Source organism: Solanum lycopersicum, chromosome 10 (assembly GCF_036512215.1).
Source record: "Solanum lycopersicum chromosome 10, SLM_r2.1".
NCBI classification, from domain to species: Eukaryota; Viridiplantae; Streptophyta; class Magnoliopsida; order Solanales; family Solanaceae; genus Solanum; species Solanum lycopersicum.
In genome coordinates this window covers 46,470,062-46,486,215 of record NC_090809.1, presented here as the reverse complement: position 1 = coordinate 46,486,215, position 16,154 = coordinate 46,470,062, and the positions used below count along the sequence as shown (strand labels likewise).

Sequence of the window (16,154 nt, the reverse complement as noted above, 5' to 3'; positions counted from 1 at the left end):
CAGAGATGATTAACCAGGTTTTTACTTATCTTAGCGGGTTATCTGATCAGGGTCAGACACCTCCAGTGTTTTCTGCACCAGCACCTAGGTTCCGGGAGTACAACACGCAGCTGTTGTGGCTCCCCGCATGGATGCCTCATTGGAAGTAGGCATGTTTCCTCGATTCACTACAGGGCCTATAATTTTCTGGTTGATTGTCATGAGCTGCTACATAAGATGGACATAGTGGAACAATTCGGTGTTGAGTTTTTGACCTATCAGTTTCAGGGAAATGCCAAAATGTGGTGGCGGTCGTATGTTGAGTGTCAACTAGCACAGGCACCACCTATGGCTAGGGCATCATTCTCTAGCTTATTTATGGAGAAGTATATACCCCGGACTTTAAGGGGCAAGAGGAGAGATGAGGTCCTAAGCCTAGAGCAAGGCAGGATGTCTGTTACTGCTTTTGAGGCTAAGTTTCGTGCACTATCCAGGTATGCCACCCAGCTTTGCTTCAGTCCACAAGAGCGGATTTGCCGTTTTGTGAAGGGATTGAGGTCAGATTTGCAGATCCCAACCTTACAGGTAGCGACTACAGCAAAATCCTTTCAGGAAGTAGTTGATTTTGTAATAGAGGTGGAGGGGGTGAAGATAGACGACTTCACCCTGGCGTCGACATCTAAGAAGTTCCGTATGGGAGGTGAGTTTAGTGGGTCTTACTTCAGAGGGCAGAGTTCAGGAGGTTACCCTGCCCGACCTATTCAGTCTTCACTGCAGGCTGTAGTTGGGGGTCCATTGCAGACCAGTCAACATTTCTCTGAGTTTGGAGGTTATCCCCAGACTTCGTTATTCTTACAGAGACCTATGCTTGACTCCAGAGACTGTTATGGATGTGGAGAGACTGGACATAGTAGGAGGTATTGTCCAAAATAGAGTTACAGACCCCCAATAGTTAGAGGTAGAGGTGGTCATGGGAGAGGACGCCATTCTGGAGGACGTGGTGGCCAAGGTAATGGTGGTCACCAAATCAGCCGGGGTGGCGGGCAAGCTGGAGCTACTGCAGCACAACATGGTAGGGGAAACGGCCAGACAGGTGATTGGGCCCATTGTTATGCTTTCCCCAGGAGGTCTGAAGCAGAGACATCTGATGCTGTTATCACAGGTAATCTTTTGGTTTGTGATTGCATGGCTTCTGTATTATTTGATCCTGGATCCACATTTTCATATGTATCTTCCTCATTTGCTACTGGTCTTGATTTACATTGTGATTTGCTTGACATACCGATTCGTGTCTCTACTCCTGTGGGTGAGTCTGTGATGGTTGAGAAGGTGTATAGGTCTTGTCTTGTGACTTTTGTGGAGAGCAATACACATGTAGACTTGATTATTTTAGAGATGGTTGATTTCGATGTAATTCTGGGTATGACTTGGCTTTCTCCAAATTTTGCAATCTTTGATTGTAATGCTAAAACTGTGAAATTGGCCAAGCCTGGGACAGATCCGCCAGTGTTGGAGGGTGACTATACTTCCACTCCAGTTCATATCATCTCCTTTCTTTGTGCTAAGAGAATGGTTAGTAAGGTTTGTTTAGCTTTCTTGGCACATTTCAGGGATGATACTTCCCAAGTACCTTCGATTGAGTCTGTCTCAATAGTCCGTGAGTTTCTGGATGTGTTTCCTGCAGACCGTCCTGGTATGCCACCGGATAGGGATATTGATTTTTGTATTGATCTGGAGCCAGGTACTCGCCCCATCTCCATACCCCCTTATAGGATGGCTCCAGCTGAGTAAGGGAGTTAAAGGCCCAACTTCAGGAGTTGTTAGGTAAAGGCTTTATTAGAACAAGTGCATCCCTTGGGGTGCTCCTATTTTATTTGTGAAGAAGAAGGATGGAAGTTTTTGGATGTGCATAGACTACAGACAACTGAATAAGGTAACTAGTAAGAACAAGTATCCCCTTTCTCGCATTGATTATTTGTTCGATCAGTTACAAGGTGCTTGTAACTTCTCAAAAATCGATTTGAGATCTGGTTATCATCAATTGAAAATACGGGCAACAGATGTGCCAAAGACTGCTTTTTGAACCAGGTATGGGCATTATGAATTCTTAGTAATGTCTTTTGGGCATACGAATGCTCCTGCTGCTTTCATGAGCCTGATGAACGGGATTTTTAAGTCATATCTGGATCTCTTTGTCATTGTATTCATTGATGATATACTGATATACTCAAAGAGCAGGAAAGAACATGAGGAGCATTTGAGAATTGTATTGGAAGTGTTGAAAGAGAAAAGGCTTTATGCCAAATTCTCCAAGAGTGAGTTTTGGCTAGATTCAGTGTCCTTCTTGGGGCACGTACTGTCTAAGGATGGAGTGATGGTGGATCCTTCAAAAATTGAAGTAGTGAAGAGTTGGGTAAGACCTACTAATGTTACAGAGGTAAGGAGCTTTTTTGGTTTAGCTAGCTACTACCGTCGATTTGTCAAGGGATTTTCTTCTATTGCTTCCCAACTGACAAATTTGACTAAGTAGAATGTTCCATTTGTATGGTCGGACGAATTTGAAGAAAGCTTCCAAAACCTCAAGACCTTGTTGACTACTGCACCAATTCTTACCTTGCCAGTGGAAGGTAAGAATTTCATTGTTTATTGTGATGCATCTTATTCTGGGTTGGGTGCAGTGCTAATGCAGGAGAGGAATGTAATTGCTTATGCTTTGAGGCAATTAAAAGTGCATGAACGTAACTATCTGATCCATAATTTGGAGTTGGCTGCAGTCGTGTTTGCAGTAAAGCAATGGAGACATTATCTATATGGGGTTAAGTGTGAAGTCTATACAGATCATCGTATTTTACAGTATGTCTTTACTCAGAAAGATTTGAATTTGAGACAGAGGAGGTGGATGGAACTACTGAAGGACTACGATAATACTATCTTGTATCACCCAAGAAAAGCTAATGTTGTGGCAGATGCTTTAAGTAGAAAAACAGGGAGCATGGGAAGTTTATCCCACTTACAGATTTCTAGACGCCCATTGGCTAGAGAGGTTCGGACTTTGGCTAATGACCTCATAAGGCTTGAAGTACTAGAGAAAGGAGGATTTTTGGCCTGTGTGGAGGCAAGATCTTCTTTTCTTGACAAGATTAAGGGAAGGCAGTTTATTGATGAGAAGCTGAGTCGAATTCGAGAGATGGTATTACGAGGAGAGGCTAAAGAGGCAATAATTGATGAGGAAGGCGTTTTGAGAATTAAGGGGAGGGTATGTGTGCCCCGTGTTGATGATTTGATTCACACTATTCTTATAGAGGCTCATAGTTCAAGGTATTCTACACATCCTGGTGCAACCAAGATGTATCGTGATCTAAAGCAACATTTTTAGTGGAGTAGGATGATGCGTGACATTACTGATTTTGTTTCCCAATGCCCGAATTGTCAGCAGGTAAAGTATGAACACCAGAGGCCCAGAGGAACACTTCAGAAAATGCCCATTCCTGAATGGAAATGGGAAAGAATTGCAATGGATTTTGTGGTTTGTCTTCCAAAGACATTTGGTAAGTTTGATTCTATTTGGGTAATTGTTGACATATTAACTAAGTCTTCCCACTTCATTCCGGTCAAGGTGACTTACAATGCATAGAAGTTAGCCAAACTCTATATTTCAGAAACTGTTCGATTGCATGGAGTTCCACTTTCCATCATATCAGATAGAGGTATGCAATTTACTTCTAAGTTTTGGAGAACATTACATACTAAAGTAGGTACTAGGTTGGATATTAGTACTGCATTTCACCCTCAGACCGATGGTCAGTCAGAGCGAACGATTCAGGTGTTAAAGGATATGCTTCGTGCATGTGTGATAGAATTTGGTGGTCATTGGGATAACTTCTTACCCTTTGCAGCATTTTCATACAATAATAGCTATCACTCAAGTATGGATATGGCCCCATTTGGGGCATTGTATGGGAGGATATGTAGGTCTCCCATTGGGTTGTTTGATGCATTTGAGGTGAGACCATAGGGTACCGATCTTTTGAGGGAAGCGTTAGATAAAGTAAAATTCATTCAGGAAAAGCTTCTAGCAGCTCAAAACAGGCAGAAAGAATATGCAGATCGAACGGTTAAGGACTTGGATTTTATGGAGGGTGAACAAGTCTTGCTAAAGGTTTCACCCATGAAAAGGGTGATGCAGTTTAGTAAGCGAGGTAAGCTTAGTCCGAGGTACATTGGCCCATTTGAAGTTCTGAAGCGCATGGGGGAGGTGGCTTATGAATTGGCATTGCCTCCAGGACTCTCAGGAGTGCACCCGGTATTTCATGTGTCTATGCTGAAAAATTACCATGGGGATGGAAACTACATTATTCATTGGGATTCAGTTCTTCTTGATGAGAATTTGTCTTATGAGGAGGAGCCTGTTGCTATTTTAGATAGAGAAATCCGCAAGTTGAGATCAAGGGAGATTGCATCCATCAAGGTTCAGTGGAAGAATCAGCCAGTTGAAGCGTCCACTTGGGAGAAAGAAGCTGATATGCAAGAAAGATATCCACATCTTTTAAAAGATTCAGGTACTCTTTCTCGCCCTTGTTTTTCTTCTTGTGATCGTTCGAGAACGAATGATGGGTAAATTGGTATCTATTGTAACAACCTCCTTAGTCGGTTTGAGCAGTAGAATTATTTTGATAAAAACTCACTGGGTCGACGGATCACGCGACGGACCGTCATGTCCACGACGGACAGTGATGGACTCCGTCATCCCATACTTGTGTAATTTCTTCTGCTACTCTCCTCATTAACCTCGACGACAGGTAGGATGAACCGTCATAGGCACGACGGTCCGTCGAGCATCTTCGTGCCAAAATACTTCAACTCTGAAATCTGGGTATAGAGATCGACTCTCTGAACTTCACGACGGAATTGCAGCACGGACCGTCGTAGATACAACGGACCGTCACAAACCTCATTGCTAAATTTGACTCTCTGAACTTTGTGATGGACCTGCAGAATGGATCGTCACAGATACGACGGGCCGTCACAAGTTGCGTAACCCCAACTGGGTCGAATTTCTTCTAAAAGTTTTAAAGAGGTGTTTTGGACTATTCATGATTATAATTATGAAATTAGTGGGGGTAAGTTTAATAATTTATTTACTTGGATGTTAAAGGAGATAACCTTGAAATAATTAGTGGGTTACTTTATCATAACAGATTATATGATAATTAGGGTAAAAGAAAAAGAATCTGCAGAAGAAAAATAAAAAGAACAGGAAGAGGGGAGAACGAGTGAGAGAGAGAACGAAGAGGAAAACAAAGGCATCGGGAAAATAGCTTGCTTGATCACGATTCTTCGATGAAGGTAGGTTATGGTTTATTTCTATATGATAGATAAACTCTAAATAGCGATCGATATGAATTGGGTTGTTTTGTAATATCTTCTATATGCTTGATTGTGTGTTTGCATGTTGTGATTGTGTAATTGTGATGGGTTAGAATGATGAGACTTTTGAATCTTCAATCTTAAATCCTCTCTATTAAGATGACGCTTTGACCTAAAGAATGCTTGATGAACTAAAATAATGAGATAGGTGGATCGGAGTGTTACGTTCCGACACGTAGTATTAGGTAGATCAAATTATCATGTTTCGACACGTAGTATTAGGGGATCAGAGTGTCACGTTCCGATATGTAGTATTAGGGGATCGGAGTGTCACGTTCCGACATGGTAGTAATAATGGATCGGAGTGTCATGTTCCGACACGATAATAATGAAGAGAATGAATCTTGAATTATTTTAATATACTCAAATTCAAAGAACTTATTTCCCAAATGAGTATGGTGTGGAGGCTTGAGTCCTCATAGGTGTGCTTGGTGTTGTTGCCAATAGTTCTTGTACTTGTTGTTGTCACCTGTTGAGTATTGTAGTTAGTTCTATATTATTATTTAGTATATATTTTTTTCTATTTTGAGTTGACCGATGATACCTATTCAGTACGTGTTCCTTGTACTGACTCCTGCTTGTATTTTTCTCTTTGTTATTTGTGGAGTGCAGCAAACGTGCCATCGACTTCGACTCGTCCGCAACTCTAGCCAGTCTCCAGCATATCAGATTTCAGGATGAGCTATTATTCCTAGCTCAGACCTGATTTTCTCCTTCACGTCTTGATGTCTTGAAGTTCGGACATGGACCATCTATTTTACTTATTTTAGCTTCTAAAATACTTTTAGATTTAGAAACTCGAGGATAGATATTCTTGGTGTGATGACTTCAAAATTTTGGGGATGATAGTTGATAAACTTTAGAAGCTTATTTATTGGTTATATTAATAAGATTTTGAGTTTTCCGCATTATATTTTGTTCATTATGGTTAAAAGATTGGTAAATGTTGGCGTTTAGATTTGTTGGTTCGCTCACATTGTAAGATAAGTGTGGGTGCCACACTTATATATATATATATATATATATATATATATATATATATATATATATATATATATATATATATATATATATACTTTAGAAGCTTATTTATTGGTTATATTAATAAGATTTTGAGTTTTCCGCATTATATTTTGTTCATTATGGTTAAAAGATTGGTAAATGTTGGGGTTTAGATTTGTTGGTTCGCTCACATTGTAAGATAAGTGTGGGTGCCGCACTTCTCCTAATATTTTCCACCGAGTTATCTTCGATAAGTCGGTGAAGTTGTTTATTATATATATATATATATATATATATATATATATATATATATATATAAACAACTTCTAAGTTGCGTGGGCTTGAGATGAAAAATATCGTTCCATTTTTTTTAGAGAATGTAAATGGAAAAACGTGAATCTTTATTATTATTTAATTTGGATGGTCGACTTTTATGTAATAACTTCAAAGATTATTTTTCTTACTTTTTAATAAATTACTACTTTACTCCTCCTAATATTTTCCACCGAGTTATCTTCGATAAGTCGGTGAAGTTGTTTATTATATATATATATATATATATATATATATATATATATATCACTCTATAATCATAATAGGGCTCTGTATTTTATAACAACGCGCTTTTAGAAGTCTGGAAGATGTGCCTAAACTAGTTGGACTTGCTTCAATCAATAGGCTTACCGAGCTTCTCTATCTATGCAATTGATTTTGTTACAAACTTTTTTCCATGCATAATTAAATTAATTATCACACTCTGTTTTATTACAAATGAATAATAATTTAGGTTGATAAAGAAAATAACATATATAACTTTGATGATATTATAATTTATACAGCAAAACTATGTGGATGTCTTATTAACCCTCTAATTTATTTTTTTCATAGTATTATTTCGTCTTTAATTACCTAATAAAGAAAGATATGCGTACCTATTTTATTTCAAATGATTCTTTCAAACTCAACTTGATCGGACTTCATTATTATATCATATAAGACTAGGTATATTTATAGTATTGAGACCACTTTCTCTTATATTAATTTAGATATATAAATCGTCATTTGAACACATTCACATATCATAGTTTTAGGTCGTCAAAATATGTATAAGCTATCTCAAGCGACCTTAACGCATTTTAACCTTAATGCATACTACTTTCACCTTTTGACTTATGTGATGATTTGAAATCTTATTTAATTTTAATTACACATAGAATATGATATAAAATTTTAATATTTTTTATTCTGACCATTTTTGTTGTGTATTTTTTTATTAATTAATTGAAAAAGGAAACTAATTCTACATATGAATCGGATAAAATTAAATGCGTTTGAATTTTATTTGTGGATGTGTCATATAACTTTAGGGATAGTATTTTAATTTTAGAATTTACCCATTATGACATTAGTGGGATCATATCTACTTGCATGTGAGAGTTACACTATTCTATAGTAATTTGTAGAATTAATGTGCATCACTCAAATTATTAATGCTTTATGAATAGATCAAACATGCATATTTTCTCCATCTTTAGATAATTTTAGAGTTTATTTTTTAATCAAACTAGTGTAACGACCTATTTAGTCGTTTTGAGCAGCAGATTTTATTTCTGGAAAAACATGCTGAGACGACGGAACCCACGACTGAACGTCATGGGCACGACGGACCGTCGAGGGTGTCTCGTCCCAAAACACTTAGAAATTCTGAAATTTGGGTGCTGAAATCGACTCTCTGAACTTTGTAACGAAATGGCAGGACGGACCGTCACAGGTGTGATGGACCGTCACAGATCCTGGGTGGAAATTTGGGTCTCTGAACTTTGCGACGACCTGCAGGACGGACCGTCGCAGGCACAACCCGTCACAGGTTGCGCAATCCCAGTTGGAGTCGGATTTCTGGTTAAGTTTTAAAGGGGCGTTTTGGACTATTCCTGCTATAATTATATATTTCGTGGGTTTATATTTATAACTCAAAATTCTTGGGGGTTAAAAGAGGTAACCTTAAGTTAATTAGTGGGGTATTATTGCCATCTTTTATTCTTAATTATATACTAATTAGGGTAAAAGAAAGAGGGTTTGAATAAGAAATATAGAAAGAACAAAGAGAGACAGAAAAAGAAAGGGAATGAGTAGAGAGAGAGAGAAACGAAGAGGATAGCAAGGATTTTGAGAAGATAGCTTGTTGATCGCAATTCTTCGGTGGAGGTAGGTTATGGTTTTCATGCTATTCGTAGTAAACTCTTAATAGCGAATGATATGTGTTAGTAGTATTGTAAACCTTCTATATGCTTAATTGTATGCTTGCATGAATGATGTGATTATGTAATTGTGAATAAATAAGCATGATGAAGCTATTGAATCCCAAATCTTGAAAAGAAACCCTAATTTACTTTGTTAATGATGATGCCTTGGCATAAATGAAGGCTTGATGAACGAAAGTGGTGAGATCAGGGGATCGGGTGCCACGTTCTGGTACCAGGATAGAATATGGATCGAGTGTCACGTTCCGACACCAGGATAGAATATGGATCGGGTGCCACCTTCCGGTACCAGGATAGAATATGGATCGGGTGCCACGTTCCGGTACCAGGATAGAATATGGATCGGGTGTCACGTTCCGACACCAGGATAGAATATGGATCGGATGCCACGTTCCGATACCAGGATAGAATATGGATCGGGTGTCACGTTCCGACATCAGGATAGAATATGGATCGGGTGCCACGTTCCGGTACCAGGATAGAATGAGGATCGGAGTGTCACGTTCCGACACCAGGATAGTATATTGAGGAGCGGAGTGTCACGTACCGACACGAGGGGAATAAAGATAATGAATCTTGAAATATGTTAATATATCCAATCTAATGAACTAAATTCCCAAATGAGTATGATGAGGAGGTGTGAGTCCTCATTGATGTGCTTGGTGTTGTAACCAAGGGTTATGGTAACTGTAAATGCTGCATGCTAAGGATATTAGTTGATTTTATGATATTGCTTAATGCATACTGTTTTCTATTTTGAGTTGGCCGATGATATCTACTCAGTACCCGTGTTTTGTACTGACCCCTACTTTTATTGTTTTCTTCTTGTTTATTTGTGGAGTGCAGCAAACGTGCCGTCATCTTCGACTCAACAGTAACTCAAGCCAGTCTTACTACATCGGAAATTCAGGGTGAGCTAATGCTTCTAGCTTGGACTGGATCTTCTTCTTCAAGTCTTGATGCCTTGAACTTCCGGCATGGACTAGCTTCTTATGTATTTTTAGCTTCTTAGAATACTCTTAGTTTAGTAATTTGATTATAGATGTTCTTGTGATGATGACTTCCAGATTTTGGGGAATAATAGATGTTGAATTTTAGAAGTTAACGAATTTGGTCTTTATTTAATGATTTTAAGTCTTCCGCGTTATTTTCTGTCGATATTATATTGGAATGTTAAGGTTAGATTGGTTGGTTCGCTCACATAGGAGGGTAAGTGTGGGTGCCAGTCGCAACCCGGTTTGGGTCGTGACAAACTTGGTATCAGAGCCTTAGGTTCGTTGGTCTCATCACACAAGAACGAGTCTAGTAGAGTCTTAAGGAACGGTAGGGGGACGCCTTTACTTTTCTTTGAGAGGCTACAAGACTTTAGGAAAATTCCATTCTTTCTTTCTTTCGTCCTACTACTTGAATCCAATTGGTATCTAGGTGATACAAATTGGTATCTGACCATCTTCACTCTCTTTCGCAGATGGTTAGAACTAGAGCAACGACTACGCCATCACCAACACCAGCACCGGCGGGACAGGGTGCGTCTGAGCAAGCCACTGGGGCTGTTTATCGAGGAAGAGCAGCGGCAAGAGGCCGTGGTAGAGGTCGTGGGAGGACGTCTGCTAGGGGAAGAGGACGAGCACATAGCCCATCTGATACTAGAGCAGTGACTCCTCCACCGACTGAGGAAGTAATAAGAGAAGGAGAGGATGGGGAAACTGAACAAGTGCAGAATGAGGGATTGCCACCCCAACCTACCCTAGAGATGATTAATCAGGTTCTCGCCTATCTCAGTGTGTTGTCTGATCAAGGTCTGGCACCTCTAGTGTTTTCTGCACCAGCACCTCAGGCTCCGGATGTACAACATGCGGCTACTATGGCTCCCCGCATGGATGTTCCATTTGAAATAGGCACGTTTCCACGTCTGTTTACTGGGCCTATAATGACAAATGATCAGCATGAACTTTTCAGTAAGTTCTTGAAATTGAAACCTCCAGTCTTCAAGGGTGCGGAATCTGAGGATGCTTACGATTTTCTGGTTGACTGTCATGAGCTACTACACAAGATGGGCATAGTAGAACGGTTTTGGTGTTGAGTTCGTGAGTTATCAGTTTCAGGGGGACGCCAAAATGTGGTGGCGGTCACATATTGAGTGTCAACCAACAGAGGCACCACCTATGACTTGGGCCTCATTCTCTAGCTTGTTTATGGAGAAGTATATCCCCCGAACTTTGAGGGATAGGAAAAGGGATGAGTTCTTGAGCCTAGAGCAAGGTAGGATGTCGGTCAATGCACATGAGGCTAAGTTTCATGCATTATCCCGGTATGCCACCCAACTGTGTTTTAGTCCACAAGAGCGAATTCGCCGGTTTGTGAAGGGGTTGAGGTCAGAATTGCAGATTTCGGCCTTACAGATAGCGGCAACGGCAAAATCCTTCCAAGAGGTGGTAGACTTTGTGATAGAAGTGGAAGGAGTGAAGCCAGACGACTTCACCCCGACATCGACATCAAAAAGGTTTCGAAAGGGAGGTGAGTTTAATGGTGCTTACACTAGAGGACAGGGTTCGGGAAGTTACTCAGTCCGACCAATTCAGTCTTCACTACAGACTGTAGTTGGGGGTCCACCTCCGACCAGTCAACACTTCTCTGAGAGACCTATGCATGAACCCAGAGAGTGCTATGGATGTGGGGAGATTGGGCATATTAAGAGATATTGTCCAAAACAAAGTTACAGACCTCCAAATGTTAGAGGTAGAGGTGGTCATGGCAGAGGCCGTTATTCTGGAGGATGTGGTGGTCGAGGAAATGGTGGTCACCAAAACGGCCGAGGTTATGGGAAAACTGGAGACACTACATCACAACAAGGTAGGGGCAACAGATAGACGAACGATAGGGCCCATTGTTACGCTTTCCCTGGGCGGTCTGAAGCGGAGGCATCTGATGCTGTCATCACAGGTAATCTTTTGGTTTGTGATTGCATGGCTTCTGTATTGTTTGATCCCGGATCCACATTTTCTTATGTATCTTCCTCATTTGCTAACGGTCTAAATTTACATTGTGAATTACTTGATATGCCTATTCGTGTTTCTACTCCGGTGGGTGAATCTGTGGTAGTTGAAAAGGTGTATAGGTCTTGTTTGGTGAACTTTGTGGGGAGCAACACTTATGTAGATTTGATTATCTTAGAAATGGACGATTTTGATGTAATTCTTGGTATGACTTGGCTTTCTCCACAATTTGCGATTTTGGATTGTAATGCTAAAACGGTGACGTTAGCCAAGCCTAGGACAGATCCGTTAGTGTGGGAGGGTGACTACACTTCCAATCTGGTGCATATCATCTCCTTTCTTCGTGCTAAGAAAATGGTTAGTAAAGGGTGTTTAGCTTTCTTAGCACATCTCAATGATGACACTACCCAAGTACCCTCGATTGAGTCGGTTTTGGTGGTCCATGAGTTTCTGGATGTGCTCCCTGTAGATCTTCCTGGTATGCCACCAGATAGGGATATTGATTTTTGTATTGACCTTGAACCGGGTACTTGCCCTATTTTGATACCCCCTTATAGAATGGCTCCCGCGGAGTTAAGAGAGTTAAAAGCCCAACTTCAAGAGTTGTTAAACAAGGGCTTTATTCGACCAAGTGCATCTCCTTGGGGTGCTCCGGTTTTGTTTGTAAAGAAGAAGGATGGGAGTTTTCGAATATGTATAGACTACAGACAACTAAACAAGGTAACCATAAAGAACAAGTATCCTCTTCCCCGCATTGATGACTTGTTCGATCAGTTACAAGGTGCTTGTGTCTTCTCTAAGATTGACTTGAGATCCGGTTATCATCAATTGAAAATACGGGCAACGGATGTGCCAAAGGCTGCTTTTCGAACGAGGTATGGGCATTACGAATTTGTAGTGATGTCTTTTGGTCTTATGAATGCCCCTGCTGCGTTCAGGAGCTTGATGAACGGGATTTTTAAGCAATATTTGGACCTCTTCGTGATCGTATTTATTGATGATATATTGGTATACTCAAAGAGCAAGAAGGAACATGAAGAGCATTTGAGAATGGTATTGGAAATGTTGAGGGAGAAAAAGCTTTATGCCAAGTTCTCTAAGTGTGAGTTTTGGCTAGATGCAGTGTCCTTCTTGGGGCACGTGGTTTCTAAGGATGGAGTGATGGTGGATCCTTCTAAGATTGAGACAGTGAAGAATTGGGTAAGACCTACTAATGTGTCAGAAATAAGGAGTTTTGTTGGGTTAGCTAGCTACTACCGTCGATTTGTCAAGGGATTCTCTTCTACTGCTTCCCAATTGACGAACTTGACTAAGCAGAATGTTCCATTTGTATGGTCGGACGAATGTGGGGAAAGCTTTCAGAAGCTCAAGACTTTGTTGACTACCACACCTATCCTTACCTTGCCAGTAGAGTTAAGAACTTCATTGTTTATTGTGATGCATCCTATTCTGGTTTGGGTGCAGTACTAATGCAAGAGAAGAGTGTGATTGATTATGCTTCAAGGCAATTAAAGGTGCATGAACGTAACTATCCGACCCACGATTTGGAATTGACTGCGGTGGTGTTTGCATTAAAGCAATGGAGACACTATTTATATGGGGTTATGTGTGAGATCTATACAGATCATCGTAGCCTACAGTATGTATTTACTCAGAAAGATGTGAACTTGAGACAGAGGAGATGGATGGAACTACTGAAGGACTACGACATCACTATTTTGTATCATCCGGGGAAGGCGAATGTTGTAGCGGATGCTTTAAGTAGAAAGGTGGGAAGCATGGGAAGTCTAGGTCACTTGCAAGCTTCTAGACGCCCTTTAGCTAGAGAGGTTCAGACTCTCGCTAACGACTTGATGAGATTAGAAGTAAATGAGAAGGGAGGATTGTTGGCTAGTGTGGAGTCAAGATCTTCCTTTCTTGACAAAATTAAGGGAAAACAGTTTGATGATGAGAAACTAAGGCGAATCCAAGATTAAAGTATTGCGAGGGGAGGCTAAGGAAGCACAAATCGATGAGGAAGGTGTTTTGAGAATCAGGGGAAGGGTATGCGTACCCCGCGTCGATGATTTTATCAACACTATTCTGACAGAGGCTCATAGTTCAAGGTATTCTATACATCCTGGTGCAACCAAGATGTATCGTGACCTAAAACAACACTTTTGGTGGAGTAGAATGAAGCGTGATATTGTTGACTTTATTGCCAAGTGTCCAAACTGTCAACAAGTAAAGTATGAACACCAAAGGCCCGGAGGAACACTTCAGAGAATGCCCATTCTGGAATGGAAGTGGGAAAGAATTGCAATGGACTTTGTGGTTGGTCTTCCAAGGACAATGGGTAAGTATGACTCCATTTGGGTGATTGTTGATAGGTTAACTAAATCTGCTCATTTCATTCCGGTAAAGGTGACTTACAATGCAGAGAAGTTAGCCAAGATCTATATCTCAGAAATCGTTCGATTGCATGGGGTTCCACTATCCATCATATCAGATAGAGGTACGCAGTTTACTTCTAAGTTTTGGAAAACATTACATGCGGAATTGGGTACTTGGTTGGACCTTAGTACTGCGTTCCATCCTCAGACCGATGGTCAGTCTGAAAGGACAATTCAAGTTTTGGAGGATATGCTTCGTGCATGTGTGATAGAGTTTGGTGGCCATTGGGATAGCTTCCTACCCTTAGCGGAGTTTTTATACAATAATAGCTATCACTCAAGTATTGATATGGCCCCATTTGAAGCATTGTATGGGAGGAGATGTAGGTCTCCCATTGGTTGGTTTGATGCATTCGAGGTTAGACCTTGGGGTACTGACCTTTTGAGGAATTCGATAGAAAAAGTGAAGTCTATTCAAGAAAAGCTTCTAGCGGCACAAAGTAGACAAAAAGAATATGCAGATCGAAAGGTTAGAGACTTAGAGTTCATGGAAGGTGAACAAGTCTTGTTGAAGGTTTCGCCAATGAAAGGGGTGATGCGATTTGGTAAGCGAGGTAAACTTAGCCCAAGGTATATTGGTCCATTTGAAGTACTTAAGCGAGTAGGGGAGGTGGCTTATGAGTTAGCCTTGCCTCCAGGGCTGTTCGGAGTGCATCCGGTATTCCATGTGTCTATGTTGAAAAGATATCATGGGGATGGAAATTACATTATCCGTTGGGATTCCGTTTTGCTTGATGAGAATTTGTCTTATGAGGAGGAGCCTGTTGCTATTTTAGATAGAGAAGTTCGCAAGTTGAGGTCAAGATAGATTGCATCCATCAAGGTGCAATGGAAGAATCGACCGGTTGAAGAAGCCACTTGGGAGAAGGAGGCAGATATGCGAGAAAAATACCCATATCTGTTTACAGATTCAGGTACTCCTTTTCGCCCTTGTTGTCCTTCTTGTGATCGTTCGGGGATGAACGATGGGTAAATTGGTATCTAATGTAATGACCTGTTTAGTCGTTTTGAGCAGCAGATTTTATTTCTGGAAAAACAGGCTGAGACGACGGAACATCATGGGCACGATGGACCGTCGAGGGTGTTTCGTCCCAAAACACTTAGAAATTCTGAAATTTGGGTGCTGAAATCGACTCTCTGAACTTTGTAACGAAATGGCAGGACGGACCGTCACAGACCCTGGGTGGAAATTTGGGTCTCTGAACTTTGCGACGACCTGCAGGACGGACCGTCGCAGGCACAACCCGTCATAGGTTGCGCAATCCCAGTTGGAGTCGGATTTCTGGTTAAGTTTTAAAGGGGCGTTTTGGACTATTCCTGCTATAATTATATATTTCGTGGGTTTATATTTATAACTCAAAATTCTTGGGGGTTAAAAGAGGTAACCTTAAGTTAATTAGTGGGGTATTATTGCCATCTTTTATTCTAAATTATATACTAATTAGGGTAAAAGAAAGAGGGTTTGAATAAGAAAAATAGGAAGAACAAAGAGAGACAGAAAAAGAAAGGGAACGACTAGAGAGAGAGAGAAACGAAGAGGATAGCAACGATTTTGAGAAGATAGCTTGTTGATCGCAATTCTTCGGTGGAGGTAGGTTATGGTTTTCATGCTATTCGTAGTAAACTCTTAATAGCGAATGATATGTGTTAGTAGTATTGTAAACCTTCTATATGCTTAATTGTATGCTTGCATGAATGATATGATTATGTAATTGTGAATAAATAAGAATGATGAAGCTATTGAATCCCAAATCTTGAAAAGAAACCCTAATCTACTTTGTTAATGATGATGCCTTCGCATAAAAGAAGGCTTGATGAACAAAAGTGGTGAGATTAGGGGATCGGGTGCCACGTTCCGGTACCAGGATAGAATATGGATCGGGTGTCACGTTCCGACACCAGGATAGAATATGGATCGGGTGCCACGTTCCGGTACCAGGATAGAATATGGATCGGGTGCCACGTTCCGGTACCATGATAGAATATGAATCGGGTGTCACGTTCCGACACCAGGATAGAATATGGACCGGGTGCCATGTTCCGGTACCAGGATAGAA

The 16,154-nt window shown here is 40.7% G+C and overlaps 1 protein-coding gene across 1 annotated transcript in view; it reads left to right on the top strand.

Moving 5' to 3' along the window:
• The first annotated feature begins 327 nt into the window (after positions 1-327).
• Positions 328-16,154, top strand: part of LOC138338874 (uncharacterized) — a 34,964-nt gene continuing 19,137 nt past the window's right edge. The window contains exons 1-8 of the mRNA XM_069289957.1: positions 328-473; positions 537-896; positions 1,011-1,141; positions 1,358-1,551; positions 2,669-2,832; positions 2,926-3,235; positions 4,043-4,178; positions 4,401-4,538. Of these exons, the coding sequence (XP_069146058.1) occupies positions 328-473; positions 537-896; positions 1,011-1,141; positions 1,358-1,551; positions 2,669-2,832; positions 2,926-3,235; positions 4,043-4,178; positions 4,401-4,538 (1,579 nt within the window). The remainder of the gene's footprint in view (positions 474-536; positions 897-1,010; positions 1,142-1,357; positions 1,552-2,668; positions 2,833-2,925; positions 3,236-4,042; positions 4,179-4,400; positions 4,539-16,154) is intronic.